Here is a 27955-nt window from a genome sequence, read left to right on the forward strand (position 1 = left end):
GAGAGAGACGGCAGCTACGGCTTGCTTTGAAATCAAAGACTTTCAGGACTTTGTCGTCGTAGGATGTACTGACTCCTTTTTGCTTACGGCCGTAAGCGCGAGGACGTATTTGACTTCTGGATTATTAGTCCTTATCAAATGGTTTTCAATCTAAACCCAATGCGGAGAAATGGGTAAACTTCATTCAAAGCATGGTATGTTTCACTGCTTTACCCCGTCGAATGAGTTATGTCTTTCTAGGCTGATTTATGTCTTCACTTTATATTCGTTTAATGCATTTTTCCCTTTTTCTTTTTATTTCTGCATTTTTCTCTCGAAAAGCTGCCATTTGTAAACCGAGAGAGAGCCCTGAAGGTAAGATAAGTGAGAAGGAAAGTTACTACATTGATCGCGCAAAGTAACTTGCGTTCAAAGTCCAGCGTTGTTGACGAGTAATCAGGTCCGCTCGGCTTTTTGAAAAACGGATTGACTTAATAAAAACGGTATATTTCGCGCCCGTAATTGCCGATGTGTGTCTTCTGCGGTATTTTTAGGCGATAGCTTTGTAGTGAATGCCTGTTTGGCGAGGAAAGGGATCGACGACTGGATCATTAAGCAGAAATACTACTGCACCGGATCGCACATAGAGCAACGGGACAGCCAGCAGAAAACCATCTGCGATCTGTCGACAAGAGTGAGTATTAACGGATTTATCTGTGTCTACACATGGGCTGCTTTTGCTTTAACCATATTACAGCTGGGTTAGGGCTTATGAAGATGCCAGGGCCATCAATAAGCTGTTTTTGCGAAGTCACTTGTGCATGGGAAACGGATTGAAAAAGTGATTATAACCCTAAAACGTAAAAGAAAGCACATTCAGTAATGTTTCAACTGTTCAAATGAATGTTTTCAGATCTTTCATTTACCTTATTTCAGTTACCTCATTTTTATGGTTGAAAATCGGGACTGTTACCCATAATTTTATAATTACGCATTATTACCTGTATTTGGTGATCCCCGACATTACCTTTAGTAAAATCATGGTCTGATGTATTTGATTTGATTGTTTTAGGCTAAAATGGCAAGTTTTCCTAGTTGAAATGGACAGGGCTTATTTGTGCGACCATTTGCTGGCGAAAGAACGTTTTTGATAATCGTTATCAGAAAGTTTTAAAATCTCATACGCGTGTATGAAAGTTGCGATTGTAATACAATTTACTTAATTAAACATATGTTACTGTCAGCTAGGCTAAATCTTTAGGCAAATTGTTAAAAATCATGGGTGATCCTTGTAGCCCAGTGTACCTTAAGTTAACTGAGCTGTATGTTTCATGGTTACCTTCAACTGAGATAATAGTGACATTTTACAATTAATATCTTTAGTTGATAAATAAAACTTGGCATTTTTTAAAATAGCATCAGTCGCAGCTTTATGGATGCTTTTATATTAACCGTTTACAAAAGGCATGACATGTCAAAGTGCCGTTTTATTGTAATAGGCCATAAGCGCTCTCACGTGATTTCTAATGTATACATCTTTGGCGTATTGCTTGGGTGCAATCCCCGAAAGCGGAGTAGCCTTTTGTGATTTTTAATTAGTTAGATCTCAAGAACAGAAGAGAGCTTGACACAGTGGATGGAAAATGTAGTTTTATATACGTTTTGCCAAAAAACAAATTGAGCCAGTGGTACATTTTAAATGTTATTTTGATGGACTGATATCTCGGTGTTAATCTATCAACCAAATTTAATGCAGTCAGTGTTCTCAGGGTGTTTAGCTGAGCCTGAATGTTTTATGGTATGTGCATATACTACTGATCACAAGTGTGTGTGTGTGGGGGGGTCTAGTCTCTTAGCACCTCCTGATTAAAACTTCACAACACACACATGCTCTGAAATCCGAGTTTAATATTTATTTAAGACTTCCTGGCAGCAAGAACCAAAGCAGATTTTTTGGATTTCTGAATTTTTTTTTTTTTAAACCGTCACTTGTATAAGCTGGCCTTATAATATACTTGCATAAAATACATGTTACTGTCTGTAGGATGTGCAGGGGAGATCATCTCTGGAGGCCTCTGAATATTTTCCATGTGTGTGTTGCCCTTGTTTTATTCACCATTATCAAAGTTAACCTTCCAGGCCCAGGAAACTTGCCTGTGTCTCCATACTGGTCCATCACTGTTTATTTGAAGACGTGTGACCATTCACACAAGCCTGAGTCAGGAAATAACCCACTAACTGCTGTTACAGAGACAAACAAACCCAGCCTGGCTAACAATGCATATCCTACACCCAACATCCTGTATGTTACCCCGGGTCATAGATTGGTCTGTCTGTCAAATTCTTTTAAAAACATTAACGTATGAATAAGCTGAACAAAGGACCATTGTTATGCACTGAGATGTTACTGCACTTGATGCTTTATGTGAACAGTAAAGTGTTACTCTCCTTCTCTGTGCTATTAGTTCATTGTTGTTTTATTGCCCAGTGTCATCCCTTGATTTGGCTGTGGCTGAACAAGTGTGCGTGCTACTGCACTTATTGCACATGGCCAGTAAAACGTCCTGAATCTTAAATGGTTCTTTCATGTGCCTGCACCATACCACCTGCCACGAAACCTGGGGCGAGTCTGTGGGAACTGTAGAGTCCTTCGTTGCTTTTATACAGTGGGGGAGACGGAGTGACCACGATAAGGAGCTGCAGAGGAGGTGTAACTGGTGTGTAGTTACAGGACCAAGCAGCTTGGCTCTGCCAAGTGGGCCATTATAACTGAAGACCACCGCTTCTAGGAACAGGATGACTGTCTATACATGTTTAATAAGGGTGCTTGTTTGACGTCTACAGTTTGAGGTAGCGGCTGTATGGAAAGATGTTTATTCTCAGTTGTTTAGCGGTAGTTTTGAATCAGTGTCCTGTCTGTTAAATGCTGGGCGGGTTCTTTTTGGGTCTTACTGAAACTGAGACGTCTGGTCTTCAGTGGGTTTTCTGAGGTATTTAAAAAAAATTTGTTTTTAAACGGTTGGGTTTTCTTGAAAGCAAAGGAGCGAGCAGGTAACCCCACATTCTGCTTTTGGTTTGTCGTCAAAGTGCATAAACCGAACATTGCAGATAGGAAAGATCCCTGCTTATGCAAGAGAACTCTTGAAATACCGTTTTATAGTTTTGAATTTGAAATGCTGGAATCCAGCTTTTTTTAGTAGTACTGTTTTATGCTTCTGATTGTCTGCTGGAATTTTGTAATAAAGTATTATTTCATTCCCTGAACAAAAAAATGTAGTTATGAAACTGATGGGTCTTTATGGAATATGTTTGTTTTCATGTACTCTGTTACACTGTCCAGAATGTTTTCTTTAGCTTTCAAAGGAGTGTGTTAAGTAGTGGTTAGAGTTGGGTAAATTAATCTCTGGTGCTGAGCTGCGTATATGGAGCATAAACAAGCCTTCTGTCATGCATTTCCAAGTGAGGATGGCTGTTATCCTGGAGACAGAGAGTCTGGATGCTAAACTGGGGTTCCAGTGGTCCACTTATTTTGCTAGGAAATTAAATATAATAGTGATCGATTTATCATCCGTCGTCTACCCGCTCATTTTGGCCACGGAGGGCACAAGGGTGGGGTATTCCTTGGATGGGATGCACTTTTAAATTGTAGTATTTTATTTGCTTCAGATCTGCAATTCCCTGCTTTTGCTATTAAGTTTGGACTTTTGGACATTGGAAAATAATGAGAACAAGTTTTAGTGTTTGGTGGTGGGGTTCCTATGTGGGTCTTCCCCACAGGAGATTCTGGACACAGTGTTTCTGTCCCTCTGTCAACCCTGTACCCCACCCCATTCAACCCCCCCCAGCCACCCCCCACTCCCAGAACATGTGAGGAATGTTTTTGCGCCCCGAGGAGGTCTCCACTCTGGTGCCTGTGTGTCGCGCTGCCCCCGCCGCCAGCCCGGAACGGACCCGGACGCCATGTGCGAGGCTTTGCCGCCCGCGCCGTTGAATGCTCCCCCCCCGTGATGTTTCCCAAGCCCTGCACTCCACCTGTTTGCAATTCATGTCTGTCCCTTTCAGGCCCACAAACTAGGACCTCTGCTCACTCTTAGCTCCTCCTCCTCAGCTCTGCATTGTGCACTTTTCAGTTCTCCTGCTTCAGTCCTGGAATCTTTTCTCTCTCAATGAATCAGTTCCTTCATGCTGGCTTGTGGTTCCTAGGCTGGTATTAAAGCTGGGGATCTGACAAGTTGGATAATATATATGCCATAGATTTCCTCACATAAATATCTCTCCATTTCCCAATAGATCACCCTAAAATCTACCTATCCTTCCAAATCCTACCTCTTTTCTCTCTCCCTTTATCTGTTTCTCACATTCACTCACAAGCTGCGTGAGTCGCTGCTGATGAAATAAGGCTACATTTGAAGTGGGTCATGCAACTGGATGGCTTGAAATTCAATAGCTCTCCTCCCTGGAAGTTGGGTTAGATGCACCTCCTCCACATCGTTGAGTTGACCCGGCTTGCTTCCTCGCTCTTTAGACTGGTGGATGGAGCCAATTGGGTCGCCCTATTAAATGCCACTGGGGGCTCAGGGGCACTAAGGGCACAACCTATCAAAAAAAGATATAAATGCCGTCAATTGATTTACAACGGCAGGGTGATGGGAAAGCAGCCATCGGGTCTCCGGTCCCCATGTCACACTTGGTTTTTTCCGCTACGCTAGGCTAAAATGCTACTGTAAAACTTTCTGGACCGAACGAAACCTTTAAAGGATTTCTTGGTACCTCGTATGAAAAACACAGCAGGTTTTCATTCTTTTTCCCTCCGTTTTTTTTTAAACCCTCACAAAGCACTAGCTGTTTCCATTGTACCCAATGCGGCATTTGATGTTGGCACCTCACCCACATTCTTGCGCTTTTTTTTATTTTTTTTTATGTGTGTTTGCGGTAAACTCCTAGGCACATCACCTTCATGAAACAGAATTTCCTATTATCTGCTCCCCTTCATGCTCCATGGCGTCGTCTTCCCGCTCCCTGTCATGCTGTTCTGCTTTCTCCCCTTGCCGAATGCTCCTGTTGCTCTTTGAAGAGACTTTGAGAAGTTTGTAGTCCTCAAAGAAAATGACTTGCCTTTGGGGAGACTGTCTTCTGGTCAAAGGATAGCTTTTTTTTTTTTTTTTTTTTTATTATTATTATTATTATTATAATTTTCTTCTTTCTCCCGAGGCGAAGAAACGTTGCTGCAGAGTAAATGTGACTCTGGGGCTGGGATGCATCGGAGCGTCGTGATGTGCGGTTGCTGCTTTCATCCTATCCATTCCACTGGCCAGTAGCCACACTGGCTGTAATAAAAAATTAGCTTGTGCTGAAATTTATGCGGTTTGTTTGAAACTCATCAGCTGCAGCCAGGTACTGCGCGGAGCGGGCTGGCAGCCTCGTGGGCCGCACTCTCAGAACAAAGGGCAACAAATTGTACCTTTGCTTCTCAGTGGGGCTGTACTCTGGTTATTGTACCTTAAAAGGTACAGAAATGGACTCTGCGGAGCATCCCAAAGATACAAAGAGCATTACTGTACCATCAATGGTACAGAAATGTTCCTCAGTCCGTTTCTGTACCTTTAAAAGGTACTCTTATCCCATGGCTAGGGAACAATTGGCAGCTGTACCCTAGCTGTAGGTTATATACCTTTAAAGGTGCAGAAATGGACTCTGCGGAGCATCAATGGTACAGAAATGTTCCTCAGTCTGTTTCTGTACCTTTAAAAGGTACTCTTATCCCATGGCTAGGGAACAATTGGCAGCTGTACCCTCGCTGTAGGTTGTATACCTTTAAAGGTACAGAAATATACTCTGGAACATTTTTGTGCCATTGGAGGTACATTAATATTTGTACCTTTGGGATGTTCCTCAGAGTCCATTTCTGTACCCCAAATTAGACTAAAAGGTACATTTACCTACAACTAGGGTACAAATGACAGACCCTGCACTGGTGTACAGCCCCAGTGACAAGCAAGGGTACTCCTTTTCTGACAGTGTATGGATTTTTCTGCAATCTGGAGTTGACGTGTCTGACGCTAAATAATTTTATCTGCACTCTAAAATCCTTTAGTCTCGTTGTAGTTGTCATTGCTAATTTAACAATACCCTCACAAGCTCACTTTGACCCTGGCCAGGATGCCTGATTGGGAGCTTTAGGTGTGGATGCAGAAGGAGATGATGGCTTGGTTGGTAGCTACCGGAGATGTGGACGCAGAAGGAGATGATGGCTTGGTTGGTAGCTACCGGAGATGTGGACGCAGAAGGAGATGATGGCTTGGTTGGTAGCTACCGGAGATGTGGACGCAGAAGGAGATGATGGCTTGGTTGGTAGCTACCGGAGATGTGGACGCAGAAGGAGATGATGGCTTGGTTGGTAGCTACCGGAGATGTGGACGCAGAAGGGGATGATGGCTTGGTTGGTAGCTACCGGAGATGTGGACGCAGAAGGAGATGATGGCTTGGTTGGTAGCTACCGGAGATGTGGACGCAGAAGGAGATGATGGCTTGGTTGGTAGCTACCGGAGATGTGGACGCAGAAGGAGATGATGGCTTGGTTGGTAGCTACCGGAGATGTGGACGCAGAAGGGGATGATGGCTTGGTTGGTAGCTACCGGAGATGTGGACGCAGAAGGAGATGATGGCAGCTCGCCTTGGCGTGCTTGGAGATACATGCCTTTACGCCTCTGGCTTCTTCTCAGACTCCCAAAACATGCCTTTTAGCTGAATTTGCTGTGACTGCATGCCCTGGGATGGATTCAGTGTCTTCTGTCTCCTGCTGGTGCTTCCTGGGATTGGCCGCAGGCTCGCTGCAGCCCTGAATTGGATAAATAGCTATGGGAATTGGATGGGTGGGGGAGCGGAGACCCCCATTGCTTTCAGGTGAGGTAAGCCCGAATTGGGAGAGTAGGGCTTCTCTTAGGCAATATTTCTAAATGCAGTTCAAAGTCAAAGTAAACTTTATTGTCATCTCTGCTATATACTGTACAGGTACATAGAGAGACGAGATGACGTGGCTCCAGTTTTTTTTCAGTGCAGACGAGAGAAAGACATGTAACAAATAGGCAAGTGGTAAACAAAGTAAATAAATATAAGATACACTATACTTGGAGAAGTTTAGGGTGTTGTTTTTAATACTAGTAATTTATTATTTGATTAATATAATTTTTATTTGATGGCATTTTGATTACTACTCATGGAGATTAATTAGAGGCAATGTACCGGGCTTTGCTTGTTGATCATCATGACCATTGCTGTTTATATATTTTTAAAACCATGTTTCTAACTTTGCCCCAGTTTGATTCCCTAACTGAAGTGTAAAAACCATAATAAAATATCCTGCCTGGCCCAACCTTTATAATTCTCATTGGGCTGATTTTCTATCTATTTGTTTATTTATTTGTTTTTGTTTGGCATGATTGTTAATTATTTTTTTAATTTATTTTTACGCTGTTGTCCATGTCTGGCATAGAACGGCATGGCAAACCATGTTAGTCGGATTGCTAGTGGATGTGCTTTGATATGTCTGCGTGGACTGCTGTGTGTGTGTACACCAGTGCATACGCCCGCCAGTGCGCGCGCATACGCCCGCCAGTGCGCGTGAACGTTTGTAAAAATAGTGATGAGCCATCTGAGGCCCGGGAGGTAGCGGGAAAGCGGCGTGGTGGCGTGCGTCTCGCCTCGGCTCTGCGGATGTGCTGTGGAGATCAAAGCCTTCCCAGAGAATGTGCTCAGAATCCCGAAAGGATTAGCAGCTGAGATTTCTGCTTCATTTTCCAAAATATCTTCACGCTGCGCCATGATCAGGAGGAGTGAGGCACCTCCGAGTCTCACTGTCCGGCCGAGTTTCCGGCTTAAGGAGGTTCTGTGCTGGCGATGTTAAAAGAATCAGATTGAACTGTTCAATGTTGTGTAATAAAGTGCTCCAGTCAAATTCCAATTTGATATTGGTGGCAGGATTGAAGGGAATATTCACCATAGAATTAAGGTTAGAACATTGTGTTGGACTCATAAGCCCACGTTTTTGAACCTTACAAAACATCTAAAGATTTTGCCTCCGGAAGCCATCTTTAAACTGCACAGACACTCAGATGTTCCAGTGTATCTGTTATCTCATGTTCCTTCACTGGATTCATCTGCATGTTGTTTGGTTTGGCACCAGCTGGTGGAGAAGGGATCCTGTGCAGTTCCTGTCTATGAATTTCACACCGTAGTTGGATGGTAGGTCGGGTCCTGTGCCCCCACCATCGTTGGCAGTCACTGAGTTGGCTCGGGTGTTTCAGGACCAGCCTCCCTCTGACTGTTGCATCTCTGTTGCCTCTAGAGCCTTCCAGAAGTGGAGCATGATGATGAAACAAAGTGAGATTTCGGGTCAGGGAGGCAGAAGCGAGGTGGTGCAGGGAACGGCCTGCTTGTGGTTCCCTTCCCTTGTCTTAGATACTGAGGATTTCATATCGGCCAGTCAGTAGGGGTCGCTAGTGGGTTCCATCCAGTTCCCCTTTCTGGAACCTGCAATACCTGTATCTGGAGGGAGAACCTGATTTAATCCTTGTTTATCATGTTCGCTTCATGTTCAAAATATGAACGTTTAGTACATTTTGTTGGAAATATAGCAGAAGTAAACATTTGGCTGAAAAAGGTGCTTTGTGAAGCTATAGATCTGATCCCAGCCGGATCCCGATGTTGGTGATCCAGTTGAGACCGACCCTGAATGCCTTCATTTTGAGAAGCGCTGCTCTGTGATGTGGCGCAGGTTTGGGATGTAAATAGTCACCAGCAGCTTGTTTGTTATAATCGCCCCCCGCCGTATGGTGTCCGTGCGCTCGCAGGGGCCTTGAAGGTGGCCTTTGAGGGAGAGGGAGGTGGACCAGACTGCTTGTATTGGGGTGGGGAAACCTGCCCACCCATCCATATGCCCACTGAGGTTCTTCAGGATATATACTGATCTGCATTGTGGGTGGTGTAGCAGATACTGATCTAGCAGCGGAGAGGATACAACAGGATCTGGATTTAATTAGCGACTGGGCTGATACCTGGCAGATGAAATTTAACATAGATAAATGTAAGGTAAAGAAGGACATTGCTGCCTTGGAAAAGGTGCAACGTAGGACTACGAGTAATTCTTGGTCTTAGAGGAATGTCTTATGAGGAGAGGTTAGCTGAGCTGAATCTGTTTAGCCTCAAGCAAAGGAGACTAAGGGGAGACATGATCCAGGCATATAAGATTCTAACAGGTCTGGATGCTGTTCAGCCAAATGGCTACTTCAATATTAGTTTAAATACTAGAACTCGTGGCTATAAGTGGAAATTAGCGGGAGAACATTTTAAAACGAATTTGAGGAAGCACTTCTTTACACAGCATGTAGTTAGAGTATGGAATAGTCTTCCTGCTAGTGTAGCACAAGCTAAAATTTTAACAACTTTGATGTATTAGTTAAGTTCTCCCCAAACGAGCTTGATGGGCCTCCTCGTTTGTAAATTTCTTATGTTCTTATGTGTGGCAGTGTCTGAAAGTGCTAAGAAGATCAAAGGTCTTCATCTCGCATTAGCATTCATTTATTATTTCATTTATTAGTTTTGGAACTTTAATAATATGCTAAATGTGGCTAAAGATTGATTTCTTTCTTTTCTTTAACGAAACTGCAATATGCTGACAGGAGTGCATGTCATTCTCTCAGGATTAAATAATGGCAGTATTGCTTGTGATATTCCATCTATTAGCACCAATCTATTTTAACCCCCCTCCCCTTTGCCTTCTCTCTATTCACTTGTACTGCTATATGACTGTCATGAAAGATTCAACCAGGTGAGTAGATGCCTTTTAGTGGGATTACATTTTGCTGATGGCATAAAGTTGCATGTGCCAGCGAGGGCTCAAAGCCCCCCCCCCGTATCTTGATTATGGGAGCCCTACACCTGAGCTGCCTGTTAGCCGTTCAGCCCATGTCCCCGATCGGTGGTCATGTGATCCCCACTTCCTCTCTGATGTCATTCTCCGAAATTCACATGCAAGGCAGCATCCCTCATTCCTCTGGCGGTCATGCTTGAGCTGATCCAGCATGACTCTGGCCTGTTCTCAGCCCCCTAACCTCCTTTATTTTGCATAAAAAAATCTGTGGCACTTCTTAAGGTTGTATTTTCTTGTTTATCGGTGCTTTTCTCATTCCTCTACGTTTGCCGTTTATTTTTGTCCCACTTAGCAGCTGTGTTGATTCTAATGCTCCGGTCACATGGATACCCCCCCTCCTTGCTGTTTCCAGAGCGTCGGGGACACCAGTGGACCGGAGCCTCCGCATGGGATTCTGTGGACACCGCTGGGATTAAATGGTGGCTTTGAAGTCCATTACTGTTACACTTCATGCTGGTTGAGCGTGAATAAAACTGCAGCCGAGGTAGAGACATGTTTTCGCGTTCTCTTGGGGGGGTGGGCTATGAAGGAGGCTAGTCTTTAGTACCTTACTCACACGTGGCTTATGTCGCTGCCCCTGTGCCGTTTGGGACCTTTTGAGAAGCTTCTCTTTTAAGACGGGTATAAAAATCCCCCCAGTGGTTTGTAGGGGCTGAGAACTTTTGAAGTACATGGTCGAGATCCACGTTCTGTCGCATGGGGCACGCCCCTGCGGCTTTCTGTCTCGGCCACAAGCGGCCCACCAGGGCAAATGAAAGCTGAGACATGCAGGAGTTGTGACGACGCGTTTGTGTTGGCGTGGAAAATTGTGCTGTCTGTGTAAGAACACCGTTGGAGAGGTCGTTGGGTTGACCCTGACGACAGTGGCAGACCTCTCTGTGGGTCATCCTGGGTCTGCTCAGGTGATCAGCCGAGCCACCCCTGGAAAAGATGGTTGCTGGAACGTACTTCTGGTCTGTCTGCATCTTTGGAAGGATGTAGAATGAGTCCAGGGGTTTAAAGAGGCACAGTAACAGGCCAACTCACTGCCTCTCGCCGTGGGGAGAGCGCGAGCCCTCTCACTTCGCTACAGCTGATGGTTGTATGTGGGTCGACCTCCGTAAACCTGCATCCCTTTAATTATCCTGAGGTCGACCTCCCTCTGTCACGGCCTCAGGAATGAACTGCTCACAAGCTTCTTGGTCGTAATTGGGAGTTTGATGTTGAGATGAAGCTTGCCAGTCGTTTTGAGACCTTCTACTCCACCATCACCATAGTGCTTTTTCATCTCTAATGAACTTCATGTATGCTAACAGGCTAATACTGTTGATTCATGGCTTTTGGCTGACCAGGGGGAACCGTAAATCTACTCCGACTGACGGAAAGACCTCATCTCTGTCCCAGTCCTCATGTCCTGTAGGAAAAGAAGCTTCCAGACTGGATTTATTGACTGAGACCAGGAATATTGAGGGCAGTTTCTTATTTAACCCTTTTAAGGGTTGATTTCTGAGATTCTGTAAAATGACAAAACCAGGCAGCTATCAGACTTAGACACTGTGCTCCTGACATTTTAACTGACTTCCTAACAGCGGAACAAGGATTAAGCGATGGAAAGGTAATGGATCCCGGGTGGTTGGTGGAATTGTAAAGACTTTTTTATTTATAACGAATAAAAAGCTAGAATCTGAGGTTTTATAATTTTATACTTTGTAATGCAGTTTCCTACCAATTCCTACCAATCCATATTAAACAACACAAAAAGCCATGGTCTTTTTAGCATGACACAGATAAGCGATACAAGTGCACGCATGGCATACCAGATAGGACTACCACTTCGGTTTTAACATCCTGGATGGGCTACGTTTTCTAACACTTCAAAGGCTGTCGCGTTGCTCGATCCGTCCACCATCAAACTGTTTGTCAGGGTCATGGCAGGTCTGGAAAAAATGCCAAGAAGACAAGGGGCAATTTATAGGTGGCAGTTGTCATAACTGCATGTCTTTGGGCTGTGGCAGGGAGCCAGGTTGGCCCAAGCAGAACATGCAAACTCCACACATGCAGAGTGGAGGTGGGATTTGAACCTACAGCCCTAGAGGCACACAGCAGCAGCGCCTCCTACCTGTCTCTGTGCTCCCAGTAGCACACAAAGCATCATGGGATGAGGAATTCCCATAGCACTGTTTTTAGAAAGAGGTTTCCAGGGAAGGTCATGGAAAAACACAAATAGTGGAGTGTGGGCAGGGGAGGGGCTGGGCCGCACTGCACAAGAAGACCTTCTGACAAAAATAGGGGTGTTGATTACTTAGCCAAACCCAAGGTGCTCGGAGGGTTTGAGTTCGTTTGCATTCATGTGGAGGGTTTCTCTTGCTGAATGACAGGTACTTTTATAAATTTGCACGAGGTCGTCTGTCCAGCTGAGATTTAGGAGTGCTGGAAATGAGAATCTCAGGTATGCTTTTTACCGCAAAGTACCTCTCACACTGTAGTCTCACTGTGTTCGGTACTCGTGTTTTAATACCTTTTAAAAATCCTTCATGAAACGACAGCATATTTTTATTTAACATTTGTAGCATATTAACCGATTTATTCTAATGGAAGTAAATTAACTCGCCGGGGTTTTGGCGAAATGCAGCTCGTGCGATTTCGGCTAAACTAAGTGTAACCTATTAGAATTAATTGCCTCTGATTATCATTTCAAATGTGGCGCAAGTTATAGTGAAGTATGAACTCAGTATTTTAATTCTAAAGAATATGTCTTAAAACTGTATTTTTTATAATGCCAAATCTGACTAAACGTGAAGGATTAAAGAGTGTATTTTTTAAACTAAGTTCTTTAGTAATTTTCACCTTGAGCTGTTAAAAGAACTTTATCTGCCTTTACGGGCTCCTCTTGTGTCTGTATAAACAGCTGAATCAAGCGCCTGCATCCTGGGGAGTTTTTCAGTGGTGTGTTTGCACAGTTCTGGAAGGGTGGAGATGACTCACTGATTCTTTTGGGAGTGGGCGTGTTTGCCCTGGGAAAGTAGGCGGGGTCTCACTGTCGTCATGGCCGCTGTTTTATCAACACACCCTGAAGGACACTGGATTGGCTGATTTATCCATATCCATCTATGTACAGCCAACCATGCGGGACTCTGCCCTGCCAATGCTCATGTTGGCAGATGTGTAGAAGCTCAGTCATTTTGCCCCAGATAACGATGAGAGGGATCCAGCTGTTTAACCTGCCTGTGTTCTGGTGTTCTTGCTGTGCATGGAGAGTGTGACACGGCAGGACAGGCATAGGTCATGAGTATCTGTGGAATGGCTTGGGTGTTGTCTAACTTTTCATGCCGTCATACCTTCCAAACACTGTGACACGATACTATATGGTATTTCGACAGTATTTTCAAAAAGTAATGTTATATTTCTGTTGTTTTGAAATCTTGGTGTGGGGGGTGGTGGGTTCCCTGCATGATAAATTTCTCCAGACCACCACACGCGTTGAGTTTTACTGCCAAGATTTCAAATCGCTGCGGTATTCCCAAAATACCATGGTTTACCATATCACCTTATCATGAACAGCGTGTTACATCTATGGACTTTCTTCACTGATTCCTCTGCTTACCAAACTGGTGAGGAATCATTTAGCAGTAGTTTGCTTGATTCGCTGCCCTGATTTACCTTCACTCTATCTGCTTAGTACAGACAGAAGCTGCTGTGGGTGAGGTGTATTAGGGCGGGATTATGCCTTCCCGGCTGCCACCTCAGACGCCTTTAGTATAAAGGATGCGGTGGTGAAATTCATTTCTGGAGGGCTGGGATTCCTTCCCCAGTGTGCTGTGAATGTCACTGAGGTATCGTTGACATCATGGCATAGAGCTGCTGTGGAGACCTAACTGTGTTTAGCACACTCTTCAAAAACATGCGGTTTTCGAATGTTTTGGACTGAAACTGTTTGAATGTTGAAGAAGATCCAGGTGGCGTAAAGGGCAGTAAAACTGAGAGCTAGGCCTGAATTTGGGACATACTCTGGATGAGTGCAAGGTATGAAATGTGAGTGTGTGTGTGTGTGTCCTTCCCTGGTACTGTTCTGACTAAAGTGAGTGAGCAGTGAGCCCTGGCGAGAGATCAGTGGAGGCTGTCGTCGCTTCTATAAATCACTGTCCTGTGCAGGCTTTTCAGCTGACGGGACCTGTGTCGACCGGCACGCGCTCCCACGCTCACGCACACACTCTCACCATCTCCCCCAGCACTGCAGGACTCTGCACCATCCCTTGGGCTGGCATCTTTCCGCTCTTGACGTTTTGGCCCTCTGTGCCGGCCTGGTGTAGCCAGGCTGTCCCATCAGCACTGGGCCTGGCATCAAGGCTGACCAGATTCCAGCTGGCCTCCCTCTGTGCCCCCAGCCTACATGAAATACCATGTTGACACCGAATGGCGCTCGAACCCAAACCACAGTCTTGTCGGAAGTTCTCATTCGCTCGTTCCTAAGCGAAGGGGGTTTCGCTCTTTTCTCATTGTGGGCCTCTTAGTTTCATTTGTTGGTGTCTACATCTCTGTACTTGCACGGCTGCTGAAGTGCGCCAAATAAAACAGGCTAGGAGCAGCTCCAGGATTTACTTTGTAATAGAACACACGGCGTTCTGTGGAAGTGAATCACCTCTCGTTTATGAAGGGACTTGCAGAAGCACATAAGGGGGACACAGAGCCAGGGCTTTTGAAGGCTCTGGCAGCAGCTGGAGTTTTTAACATTCTTTTTGGCTCCACAGAACCTGTTAAATGTCATGTCTGGAAAATAATTTTTAGTACCTCTGATGTTAAGGAAGGTGCTTTTTTTTACCTGTTAACTGCCTTTCATTATGCAGTAAAGCCTCAGTCCGAATTGGGTGCCTCTCCTCATGCAGAGAGATGAGTTCTTCAGCTTGTATCTGAACCCTGTGAAGTAATTAATCCCCCCCCCCCCCCCCATTACACTGGTCATTTTTCACCCTGAGGGCATCTCATCAAAGTCTCTGTCTGCGTGGCACTCGGTTAAAGTCAGCAAATCTACTTCTCTTCGCAAACGGATTCAAGGAAATTCATCATTTAAAAATGTTTTGACCATTTTTCCCCTCTCAATTAAACTAATTCTAGAAATGTGCAGTTAATACATTTTTGAGGGAAGAGTACAGACTCTCATCTTCCTAGGATGAATGACACGGGCACAGAGCACTCGCCTCGCTGTCTGCTGTCAGCTCACTGACTATGGTATCGCTTCTCCTTACCTTACTGTGTGTTCCGATGTTGCCGGTTCCCCCTCTGCCCTCAGATCCACCCGCTTTCTTGTGTCCTGTCCCGTGACGTTCAGACGGAACGGACAAACGCTTTGGCTCGGCTCCAGAGCGGTGTGAAGGCAGCCGCTTGTTCTCGCCCTGTTCTCTTCTGATCACGGCCAAGTCTGTTTAGCAGCAGGCCTGCACTGTGAGCAGCCCAGCTTGTGGGTAGATGATCAGGTTTTATTTTCACTGCATGGAGGTCAAAGCCGCAGGTGTAACCGCTGCAGGTGCCGGGTCTGTTCGTCATGCCCATCAGCCCTCTATCCCAACACTCACACTCACGTCTACAGCTTAGCTTGGAGGACCGCGGAAATGTCGTGTTAGCACATTACTATGTGGTGCTGCCCTCCCCAATCAGCAATGACCCAAATGAAGGGAAGGCTTCCTGAAGCCAGTATCGCAAGATCTCTGCTTAGCTTCAACGAGAAGTGCCTGTGGAGGAGTCTCCAGGCCTCGTGGAAACTCTGCTGAAGTTGATAATAATTCAGCTGCCGTCCATCACGGCTAAACATCTGCTAAACAAGCCATTCTCATATCCCCCCCCCCTCTTGATTTGAGCTCATTTATCTATAACAAATGTCCGCCGCCCATGTGGGGTGTGTGGCCATTTTCCTCTTTACGTTACTTTGAGTGATCTGTGACGTCAGGAACGTTGGGTACAGATTTTCAGCTTTTGTGGTAGAACTGCCTTTTAAGGCCGCTGGTTTGTACCTGGTTAGTGGAGGCTTTTTACTCATCCAGGCTGATGGCTGATACCCACTGGGGGTCTGTGTGAACATGCTGTGTGACACAGTCCCCCAGGTCTAGGGCACTGGGGCTCTTCGGTCACCTTGTGTCTTAATCTATAGCGTGCTGGTCCGTTTGTATCTGTCCCAAAGTGTCCCTGATCCCCAGATGATGATTCCAGCGGCTATATTCATGTAATTCAATGGGAGACCCTAGTCGAAGTCGGGTTTCTATTTCATAAGTGGGCGTGTTGGGAGCGGCTGGGGGCTGTAATGGTTTTTGAATAGTAGCCAGATAAGGTATCTTGATGCTTAGTACTATATTTACTGGGAGACCTGGAGGAGATGGACTGCAGCAGTGATGATCCTATCAGGGCTGACCTTGGCTTTTCCGAATTAATGACAGTTCCATGCCAGACGTCTCATTCGGAGGTTCTTTGTGGAATACTGTCCATAATGGTGGGGGTAGTACAGGAGATTACGTATTCCCTCCTGCTTACATTTTTTTAAGTCCCTATGCCAGACTCGTTGGTGTATTAGAAGCTGTTCAGGAATTGCAACCACATAAATGTCTTTAGCAGAGTATGTGGTTATTAAAGGATCCTGTCTGTTTACTTAGACGAATCCCAGAATTTGTCTTTCTGTCCCAAGGCAGTATTTTAACAATTCCGTGCCTTTTAATTTCACAAATATTTCCTCAGGGGTGGGTATACTGAACGAAACCAGTTTGTTGGAGGGGAGGGCATTTTTTCCCTTGGCTTTCGTATTTTAAGCCAAACCAAAATCCAACAGGAAAATATTTGGGGAATATAGCACCTTTCTTGAGTCTTTGTGCTTTTTTTGGGAAATGTGAGTGGCTTTCTGTGTATACAATGTACATGGTTTTCAGCTGCACATACAGAATTAATGGCTATGTGTATAAATAGGATTGAGGTTTGTACCAGCAAGGGTCTCTGTTTTTTATAAGCTGGAAAAGTGTTTGCCAGCGTGGTTATGCACTAGAAGGCTGGTGACCAGCTCTTGTGTACTCTCCAAGACGAATGAGACTGCCAAAGTGGTTTGGATCAGGAATTTGGGGGGAGGGCAATGGGAGACCCTAGAAGTCGGGTTTCAATTTCATAAGTGGGGGTGTTGGTAGGGGCTGGGGGCTGTAATGGTTTTCACTTGGATTCAGGCAGGGTGTTCGGAAGCAGTGAAGCAGATACCTGATCCAGTTGATCTGGTTCCCGCTCATGTCCCCCTCCGGCACTGGGATCGCGCCCCCTTCAGTATGTGTGTGCAGGGCCCACGTGGACCTGAATGCCCTTCACAGTACGGTCGCACCAGCTGCTGTGAAAGGAGGCCGGTGTAGCTACAGACCTGTCCATGCTGTGTTTATATGTATTGTGCTAATGTCGTAAACTGGATCTCAGCTCATTGAGTGTCTGCTGTAATGTCGTCCCCTACAGGAAGCCTCGGATGAGGGCTGCGGTGAGGGGATCAGCGAAGCACACTGCAGCTTAGAAGGTAGGCTGTCCTCAGGTGCCCGAAATGTGCCGATGGGTGAATAGGCGGCCCTCTTGCAGCTCCCCAGTTTCCCCTTTGCCTCCTCTGCTGTTATACACTCACTCTCTCTAAGCCAGTGTTTTTTCACCCGGTCCTCAGGGACCCACAGATGGTTCACGTTTTGCTCTATGCCCAGCAGTCCACAATGGGAAGCTGGGAGGGAGCAAAAACGTGGACCGTCTGTGGTTCTCTGAGGACCGGATTGGGAAGCACCACTCTAAGCCCTTGTCATTTAATCTGGGCCCTTTTTTTTCCAAGCCGTCTGCGTCGCCCCTGGATTAAAGGCTGAGCAGAGGGAGGGGCCTCTGGCATCGGACCCCTCTTATCAGTCCTAGCAGAGGCTGGTTTGTGGCGAGGGGGGGCTAGTTAATCTACCATCCAGCCCCTGCTTCCCCAACCCCCACCCCCGATCCAGCCTGTGTAACAATGGCGGGGGTGTTCAAGCCCAAAAGTTGCACCCTGCTCTGAAATAAAAAGATCTTCCAGCAGCTCTCAGCAGACCCAGGTGCATCGCGCCCAGTGCGTCCCCGCATGCTGGCCTAACAGGAAGTCAGGAAACACCGCTGACTGACAGAAGCCACGTTCTTGCCTCTGTCGCGGCACTCGGCCCCTTCTCTGCCCTCAAGGCTTGGTCAGGAGGGTATCTATATCATGGTGTCCGTCAGACTCGCTGGCACGAGTGAGTACACTGCTGCTGATGCCGGCCTCATAAGGAGTCCCTCTTTCCAATAAGACTGCGGTCGATCTTGTCCTGGAGAAGGAGGTGCTGCACCAAAGGATGTTGCATGATGATAATTTTCCCAGAATCCCATAGTCCGCTTGGGGTTTATTCGGTGCTCATCCAGAATGGCTTATTGGCGCAAGGGGCGTACAACCTTGGTGGGATGTGGTGGGAACTAAGGCCAGTTTAAGGACACCAGTTCACCCATATTATGCATCTTTGGACTGTGGGAGGAAGCTTGCAATAACTTAACACACAGCTGGGAAAGGAATCAGCCCTGGGGGTGCGAAGTTGATATCCTTGCCCCCAAGCCAACACGCCACTTCTTTTTCCGATTCAGCAAGTAAATGTCTGTATCTTCAGTTTGGGGTTTTTCATGCTGGGCTTAAACCCTTGGATTTACTGGACCAGTGTCTGAAGTAACTGGTGCTGTAGTCCTACTGGTTGTATGGAGCAGTGTTGGGGGGGGGGGCATTGTTACCCTGACTCTCGGTTAGCTGAATGGAAAGACCTCAGCTGGGGACCAGGAAAGACTGAGCGTGTTTCTGCATCTGTAGGCCCGGCAGCGGGGGCTCAGGTTGCACTTCTGAAGGGTTGAGTGAATGGGGGGGGGGGCTGTGGTGGCATTCAGGCTGAAAGAATGGAGGGAGGGGTGTAGCTGAGAGAAGCCGAGGCTGTGTGTGTTGTTCTTTTGACGCGCCAATCCACCTTCCTTTCAAAAATCAAAAGGCAAGAGTGTAAATAGAAAGGCAGGAAGTCTTCTGCCTTTGGGGATGGCTTCCTAAGTAAGTAATCAGTCTAGTAAAGTCATAGAGAAGAAAGGAGATACCAGAAAGATATCTGTGGCTTTGCCCTCACCTCCCCCGGATACATGTATGCTTTCTTTCTGTATTTTCCATTAACAACTTTTAATTGTATTTTTTCACGGGCTTCAGACCTCCTCAAGATTTGAACTTTGTCCTGGTCTCTGATGGCTCAGTGGTAGAATTCTCACCGCCTTGCATTCGTTTCCCAACCAATGCGATGCTTTATATTTTGGGGGAGCAGTATGTGGCTCAGTGAGTTGGGACACTTTGCTTTGCCGGTGATTGAAAGGTCACCATTTCAAATCCCAGGGTCGGCAAAGTGATCTCAGTTTCGAGTCTTTGAGCCCTTAACTCCCAGTTATTCCAGCGACTGTCTGACCCTGCGTTCTCAATTGTATGTCACCTTATATAAAAGTGTCTGCTAATTGGAAAAAAGTTAGTTAATGGTCTCTGTTAGAATGATAGTTTTAAGACTTGACCTTGTGCTAAAATGGCACTTTGGTCTTGGACACAGTAAACAAATGCTGTAGAGTTTCTTTTTGGGGTCTTGGGTAGAAAAACACATATTTATGATGCCAGAATCTTAGGATCTATCCAAGCATGAAGCTGTTCATGTTCTTATAGTGTTGATGCTTTGCACATATCAGAAGGAGGGTCAAATGTTTCGAATGAGGTTATAGTAGATTTTATTTGGACATTTTGTTACTACCAGAATCATTCTTTCCTAAAGTGGGGTCTGCAGCATGGAGTATTTGAGTGTAAACAGTACTGCATTGGTTGTTTTGTGTCTTAGATGATTTAGAGAGGTCTTAGGGGTGTTTGCCTTGATTTTGGTGAGGCATTCCAAGATGTTTTTTTTTCTTCCTCAGACTTTCTGTTGAGGGAAAGGACAGGATCTTTGATGTACAGAGAGCAGAGCAGGGAGATGAAATATAGCTGTTTCGCCTGGCCTTTTGGCTAATACAACAAACACGGTTTAAACTTCGCTAATTAATTAGCGATTCTGTTTCAGAGCTGTCAGATCTTTATCCAAAAGGCACAGCAGAGCTTGAGAATAGAGCTTCAAAGTGCAGCAGAGGGAAATCGAGAGGGCAAATTTAATGTGCCACTTTTTTACCTGTGGCTGAAAACCAACCTTACCGCTTTGCAGAGCTGGTCTCCATTCGATCTTCGACAAAGCAGAATTCTGAAATCGAACGGAGACATTTAGAGCTGACACATTCCCACCATTATTTTTTTCTCCTCTCAGCTGGCAGGAAGACTTGGATGGACTAACTGAGCCGCGCTTGTCAGCCTCGCTTTACTCGCCCTGGTTTCTCTGTCCGAGATGAAACGGTTTCTCTCCCTTGGCCAACATGCGGTCTTTCTTGTGCAGTGGCGTTACCTCCGGAGAAGATGGAGAGCTGCTGCACTCAGGACAAGATGCAGGAGGACAGGAAGAACCCTGTGCCTGGGGGAGGCAAGAAACAGCTCAAATTTGAAGTGAGTGTGGCTAAGGATTGGGGTGGGGGGGGGGGGGTCTGCTCACCTCATCTGTGGAAGAGACATAGTAGGGATGCGCATATCATCTGTGTCTGCTTGTCTGTCTGTCTGTCTATCTAACCTATCTATTGGTCTGTCTAATCTATCTGTCAGTCTGTTTTTTTCTAATCTGTCTAATCTCTGTCTAATCTACCTAATCTGTCTATCCACATAATTTTGTGGTTTCCTCAGGAGCTCGAGTGTGCTGTGTCATTGGAAGACGACAACAGGCAAGAGTGGACGTTCACCCTGTATGACTTTGATAACAGTGGCAAGGTCACTAGAGAGGTGAGAGCCCTCGTGGACACATTTGCTAGCACGTTGCACGTTAACGTGCTCAGCCGCCCTGAACTGTCACTTGGCAGCCTTCTGAATATCAGTACGACTCGTGAAAAGTGTCCCGATCTGTTTTAAGCTGACCAGCCTTCCGGTCCGGTAATGCTGTGAAATGTTTCTTCTCGCAAAGCCTGCTTTGGCGATCTGAGACTGCAATCAGAAAGTCCCATTTCTCTGCGAAGTGGCTGAAATGCTGTGACGAGACCAAAGCTGCCCCTTTTCCGGGCTCTGCGCTTTCCCCCAGCGTCGCCTCTGGCCCCCCAGCAACCCTGAAATGACAGAAGAGACATTTCATGCTGCTGTTGGAAAACGCATCTTAGCTCTGTCCCCAAAGACCGCCTGATGGTTCCTCATGCTGGAGGTAGCGGGTCGAGGCGATAGGGAAGCAGCCATATTTAAGATACCCCGTCGGAATAAGAGCTAATTGGTGCAAAACAGCTTAGCTCCGTGATCGGCCCGTGGTGCTGGGCTCTGGTGTGACAGCTGGGGGGGGGGGGCATCTTGTGGCTTGTAGCAGAGTTGGTGTTACTTTGGTGGTGGGTGGGGGCAAAATGAGTCTGGGAACATTAATAATTAAACCTAATGCTTTTTTTTTTTTTAAAGTTAAAAGTCTGTTTCTCCCCCCCAGCACCAGTGAGATATGCTCAAGTAAAACCCTTTAGCACAATTGATAAATAATTGGTAACTGAAGCATTATTTTGTCAATCAAAAACAGAAGTAGCTTGAAGTCCAATAGCTTGAACTCATTAAATACCCTTTTTAAAATAATATTTAAAAATAAATAAAAGGCGACTTAGTAGATACTTGCGGTATGTTTGGGCGGCATCTATTCCTCATACCGACTAGACATTATACCACGGGGTGCTTTAATGGTAGTCACCAGTCCATATCCGCGGATTCCGCATCCGTGGACTAAACCATCCCTGGATCGAAAATATTCGGGGGGGGGGGTTGGATTCCAGAAGGCAAAACTCGAATTTATCACGCATCGAGTACCACACTGAATCAAAGTGTGTGTAATATGCTTGCCCTGGTCTAACCTGTCTCTGTACTGGACACGTACAGCCTTTTTTCACTAAATAATACGGTATAACTATTTATTTGGCATTTACATCGGATTAGGTATTATAAGTAATGTGGAAATGATTTAAAGTACACAGGAGCAAGTGCATAGGTCATATGCAAATATCTCGCCATTTTATATTAGGGACTTGAGCATCTGCAGATGTTGATATCCACTGGGGGGTCTGGATCAAATCCCCCACCGATACCACGGGATGACTGTTTTCAACATTGGCGCTATCCTGGTATGACATCTTGGCAGCTGGGGGGGAGGGGGGTTGATGTGAGATCACACCGGGGAGGATCCTGGGGGCTGGCAAGTTTGGTCTTCACTTCTCCTGGTGATTGTGATGTGGTTGTCAAAAGGGTCCAGAGACTTAAGATGTACCGCTCTCCCCCATGATAAAATTTGCCGTAAAGGAGTCCTCCGCGATACAAAATACCACGGTATACCATATTAGCATGATGCGACCCAAGCTTCACCTAGCTTACTGTCCGGCAGTCTCAGTCTCAGAGCAATAGATGTCCTTTCTGTACTAATGCGGTAGTTTCATTTAAATGTCAGAGAACAGCAGCAGGATCTGAGTGATTCTTTCTCTGTCTTGGCCTCCTGCAGGACATCAGCAGCCTGCTGCACACTATCTATGAGGTGGTGGATGCTTCTGTGAACCACTCCCCCAGCACCAGTAAAACTCTGCGCGTCAAGCTCTCCGTAGCTCCTGACCCCAGCCAGACCTGGAAGAGCCCTCCGCTGCCTGTACCAGGTTGGCCCCCACTACTTCTCTACTGGCCCCCCCGCCACGGAGCTGCTCAGATTCATCCCATCCCTCCATCAGCGCCAGTACGAGGGCGTTTGTTTTCCGTGAATGTGGCAGCGACAGAGCTGATTTTCATTTGTGTTCGGATGAAGGAAAGTTTTAAGAGCCGAACATGATCCTTCTGATAACGGCAGTGGGTTTTACCCAAGAGCTTTTACCGGAGAGGGTGGTAGGAAAAGGAAAATCCATCTCAGTTACTCAACTTTTCAACTTTTAAACTCTTAAGCTACGTTTCAAAAAAGCTGAGCGCAAACTTGTTAGTTTACTTGCTATTCTGGGTACTTTTTAGCCTTTGACAAAGAGCAGTCATCATACTTCCAAACTATGTCTGCCATCTTTTTATAATAAAGACTAGAAAGAAAACTATGCCTTGATAATAAGAAAACCCATTGTTTATTCTTCTTTTCCTCTTGAATTCATCTTCAAAGTCAGTGGCTTTGAGCGCAGGTTCCTTTTTGTAGATGGTGCCTCTGTGCTGAGGATCCTGGGATATGTGTTCCTCAGTGCCACTGCGAGTATGTGCTTGTTCTAACGCTGTCTTCTCTTGCAGAAAACAGCCATGGCAGACAGAAGATTGACAAGTATACCGAAGATCCTAAAAGTACTGACAAGAAGTCCCGAGCTCCTCTCAGGTATGGAGCATTTGTCTCTTATTTGGGCTTGAAACCCATAAGGTTATGGTGCCTACTGCCCTGGCACCATGAACAAACCCTTACCATATTAACCCCCTGACCCCTGTGTGGAGGAAAAAATTAAGTTGGGTTTTCCATTAAGCAAAATGCTGATTTTGGCATTTACTGGGAGACGGTAAAATGTGCAAATGATGTGTGAAGAACAGCCAAGTCAAACACCTTTGGCAGTCTGACGTTTTAAACCGGGCGTGCTTTTCCTGATGATAGACAGACCCAAAAGGCGCTATAAAGTATTTGGGGGATATTTGTATAGAACAAAACAAGTCTAATTTGCACTTGATTTCCTGGCAGATAGAATTTGAGGGACAGTGGCCCTGGTTAACCAGCCAAAAAGTGCCTGGCAATAAGCCGAATCCCTGTGTTGATACGTTGACAGTGTTAACTCATAATAACAGCCAGCGCCACAAGGCCTTGAGGTCGGAGCCCCCTCGAGCCAACATAGAGTTTAAGTGTTTCCTGGAAGGGAAATGTTTCCAAATTTTGAATCAGAGCACGATTGTTAAGGAATGTTTTGGAAACCTTTCGGGTGGTACGTTGTTGACGGCTGAAATGAAGGGCAGGATTGTCCCCAAAGAGATGCCACCCGCCCGCTATTGATAGCCACACAGCTGCTCTTTGATCTGGCCCGTGCACACGGGTCGCTGCCATGACAGAATGCTTGTCGTTTATCCCGTCCAGGGTGTCTGGGCCGACCCGTCTGCTCGCAGCAGCTGTTGGGAGACGAGTGAGAAGTGGCGTTTATTTTATTTTTCAACAGTTTACAATTCCTGTTGCCGACTCGAGTGGACAAATGGAAAAACCCCCCCCTCCTCCTCAAACCGCCTGCCCTTCGACCTTTTGTGGGAGAGCTTACCAGTTAACAAAAATGATGCCCCCGCCCCCTCCCCAGGCGACACTGCAGTGACCATCATGCTCAGCCGGGCTGCCTGCGGCACTGTGTGGATGAGAACCTGGAGCGTCGGAACCATTACCTGGACCTGGCTGGCATTGAGAATTACACATCCCGTTTTAGCTCCGGTGGGTTGCCGGCTGACCCCCGTCATGCTGTATCCACTTAACAACTGTCCTTAATTGCATTTTATTTGAATAAACCAAACATGTTACTTTTTAAGAATTCTTTTTTATTTTTTTCGTGTTCAAAGAAACCAAGAAGAAAATAAAACTTGTACAAGCTTTGCGTGCAGAAAGGTTTCCTGGCAGGATTAATGTAATATTTCTGAGGATGCGGTATTTAATTATGTTTGCTTTATTGGACTGGGGAGGGGGTAGCATGAGGGCTCAGTGGTTGGTAATGTTCTCTTTTTCCTTCAGGGTTATAGGTTTGAATCCCACTCATTTCTCAGTGGAGTTACTCCGGTTTCTTCTCACAGTCCAAAAACTTTGTGTGAGTGTCTGTGTGCCCTGTGATAGCCTGGTATCTCATCCAGGGTGTTACCCCAGCCCAGTGCCTTATGCTGCCTGGGCCAGGCTCCAGGTCTCCCCTGTGACCCTGACCAGGATAAACGGTTGGAAGATGGATGATGGTGGGCATTAGCAGTGTTAATTATACTGAGCTGTGCATGTTTTGAATGTTGACTTTCCCCCTTGTCCAGGCGCAGGCACAGAGCCAGCCAAGGCGGAACCCCAGGCACGGCCAGCCAATCAGACGCGGTCTCGCTCACACGAGCCGGAGAACGGCCGCTCCTATTCGCACCATCGGCGCTCGCAGGCCATGGAGGGAGCGAGTCATGGCCCCCCATCCTCAGAGACCCCGTGCCCCCGTCAGCGCCCCCAGGACCCCAACAAGCACCTATTACGCTCGCCCAAGAACCACGGGCGGGCGCCCCCTGCTCAGGCCGCCGGGAGGTCCCTGAGGAGCCGGGGGGGCCCTGCCCCATTGGCGTTGCTCTGCCAGAACCCCCATCAGCAGCCCTCCGCCCCCCACAAGCGGCACAAGCAGAGGGCCAGGGACTCTCAGCCAGGGTACCGGGCCCTGGGCTCCCTGGGGCTGGCGGGACCCTTGCTGGAGAAGGAGCAGGTCCGAGAGCTGTCGGGGGGGCTGGGCAGCCACGTGGTGCAGAGGCATGAACATCACCACCATCACGAGCACCACCATCACTATCATCACTTCTACCAGTCCTGATTTGCAAGTCAAACTCTGTATAAGATCAACTGGGGGGTGGGGGGGGATGGCAGCAAGAACTAGCGCCCCCCCACAGATGGGGTGTGACCGCGCTGGCAAGATCTTGGGGGTCAGCACCCTTGGCCCTCGTCTTTAGTTCTCCTGGTGGTTGTAATGTGGTTGCGAAAAGGGCCCAGAGACTTAAGATATACCAGTCTGCCCAAAAGTTCTACCGCAATTGTCTCCCCCTCCCCCCCCCCCAGTATGAAACCCCAGCAAGTGGGCTTACGGCCTGCTGCTGTGACCATATGGGGGCTCTCTGGCGGGGTGGGAGGAAAGCCCAGGGTTGTTGGAGAAACAGGTGAGCCTGGTGACAGCCCATCCCTGGGAAAGTCCTGCTGTAGGTTTTTTGGGGACATTATTGAACCCTTTAGAAGTGAAGGTCACATCCGGACTTGAACACAAAACGGAGCGTGAGGATGACGGCCGGAAGGAGCCCCCAAATAGCTGCTACCTCAGATATTATGATTGTTATCACACTTATTAATATTCAGAAGTAATTTTGAGTAACGTTTTATGTGCCTCGTTGTGGGTCCCTTTCCCCGTTTCGCGATCGTGTCGCACCTGTCCTGTAACTATAGACTCGTGTCATGGGTGCTGTGATGAATTTTATACACAGGCTTCTAAATCTCTTACTCTCCTCAATGCCGACGAAGCTGCTCTTGAAGACCACTTCTTGCCTCAAAGTTAGGTGCAACTATACAGTCGAACCGTTTATGACGCCTGACTCTTTCAGTGTTGGAGGCCTCTGCTCAGGTATTTTTAAGTTCCCTGTGGTTCCCTATGGCTGATGTGAGCTGTATAGTGTCAGACTCCAGTATTTGCTATTGTGTTGTTATTTGTGGGACCGCTGGCCTGCTGTAGCGGGCTGAGCCATGTTGGACTGCCCAGTGCACCCTTGAGGGACGTCCCACTGACTGATGGACCCGACCTCGGCTGGCTGCCTGCGACCAGGAGAATGGTAGCCAGGCCGACAGCTCACCGCTGAGCAGTGCATGACTGAGGCCTCTCCCGGCTGTCAGCTGTCACCGTTGCCGTCACCGGGTAGCCATGCAGCAGGCTCTGCCTCTGATTGGCTGGCAGGGACACGGAAGAGTGTCGCACGCCAGCTGTCTGATCCCGTCGGTGCTACAAGCCGCCAGGTCCCACAGGCGGCCTCCTGACCGTTCGTGACTCACTCCCGGGGCGGCCCTGTCATGCGAACCCTCCAATAAGAACCCATCCTTCCCTCGTCAGATAGGGCGTGTGCCATTGGCACCACCTTCCATTTATTATCGTCCCCAACGCCTGGATCCAAGCTCTAAAAATGGACTCTGGGGCTGAATGGGCCCCCAGCGAGGCCCGCGTTTACGGCGTGCCCCCCGCGGTATCGGATGTCCAGCCTCCCATGGCTTCTAGCGGCAAACAGGTGCGTGGCGATCCAAGCCAGGTGTGGGGGTCGAGCCGCCGCAGCCGGGACGGAGGCAGGGGTAGAAACACGGCCGTTTCCCCCCCCCACAGGAATTCCTTGCACGTCCTGCCATCTGTGAAAGTCGACGGCTTCCCGCAGCTGCGAGCTGTCGGCTGGAGAAACCCCGATGGGACCCCAGGCACCCCCGCTGGGGAGTCGCGACTGCGGCCCGATACGGTCTCCAGCCCTTCAGATGGAATCTCCCCCCGGAATCCGCTCTCATTTATTAATAGCTGTTATGGAAAAATGTTAAACAAAGCACCTCCATAACACACCATCATTGGGGGGGGGGTCATGGCTGCCACTGGGTGGTTGATGGTTGATAAATTGGAAGGAAACCAGAGCTTCTGATCAGCAGGGTGCAGGACTAGGAGAACTGGCCGCTCTTTGGCTCAGGGCCGTCGTCACTGTGTCCGCAGTCTCCCTGAGCTTCGTCCCACTGGGTTGGACAGGGTTCAGGAAGTATCTAAATGTCAGCTGTTCTGTTACAAACCGGTGAGCTTTCACTCAGAAGTTCTCGATCTTCTCATCATCATCTCAGATCATTCATTCAGGGGTTAAACTGACGTGACGCATAGGTACGGCCAAGGTTGGAGTCTCATGGGACCCTGAGGGATTTGAAGCAGACTCCGCTGTACCCATGTTCCCATAATACAACGAGCCCTCATGGTCTCATGGAAAAAAGCCGAGCTTGTGTTTTCATGCTGAGATATTGTACTGTTACCTTGGTAAATACTTCACAAAACCCCCAATAATCTTTCAGATGTACACCACCACTGATTTAGGTTAACCTGCGTTTATGTAACTACAATTAAAAAAAAAAGCTAATGTAAATACTGTATTTGAAGCACTGTGGAAAGGATGTTCACGAATCTTGTAAGAAGTATAAGCTTATTTATATTAATAAAATAACAGATGCTGTGTATGCAGTCCTGTCA

General features: G+C 47.0%; 1 protein-coding gene across 1 annotated transcript; it reads left to right on the top strand.

Annotated features, from left to right (window-relative positions):
* Positions 1 to 27955, top strand: LOC125706496 (protein naked cuticle homolog 1-like). Its single transcript, XM_048973219.1, has 10 exons — positions 1 to 194; positions 322 to 354; positions 534 to 673; positions 17354 to 17411; positions 20353 to 20459; positions 20691 to 20786; positions 22513 to 22660; positions 23265 to 23346; positions 24296 to 24423; positions 24999 to 27955. The coding sequence occupies exons 1-10, from the start codon at positions 170 to 172 to the stop codon at positions 25526 to 25528; spliced, it is 1347 nt and encodes a 448-aa protein (XP_048829176.1). The 5' UTR covers positions 1 to 169; the 3' UTR covers positions 25529 to 27955.

The sequence above is a fragment of the Brienomyrus brachyistius genome, chromosome 13 (genome assembly GCF_023856365.1).
Source record: "Brienomyrus brachyistius isolate T26 chromosome 13, BBRACH_0.4, whole genome shotgun sequence".
NCBI classification, from domain to species: domain Eukaryota; kingdom Metazoa; phylum Chordata; class Actinopteri; order Osteoglossiformes; family Mormyridae; genus Brienomyrus; species Brienomyrus brachyistius.

What these genes read in the sequence shown, in the direction of transcription:
- LOC125706496 (XM_048973219.1), top strand. Translation starts at nt 170, where the DNA reads ATGGGTAAACTTCATTCAAAGCATG. An exon ending in TCTGCGATCTGTCGACAAGA is followed by an intron (nt 674 to 17,353) that starts GTGAGTATTAAC and finishes CGTCCCCTACAG; the next exon opens with GAAGCCTCGGATGAGGGCTG. An exon ending in GTGGCAAGGTCACTAGAGAG is followed by an intron (nt 20,787 to 22,512) that starts GTGAGAGCCCTC and finishes GGCCTCCTGCAG; the next exon opens with GACATCAGCAGCCTGCTGCA.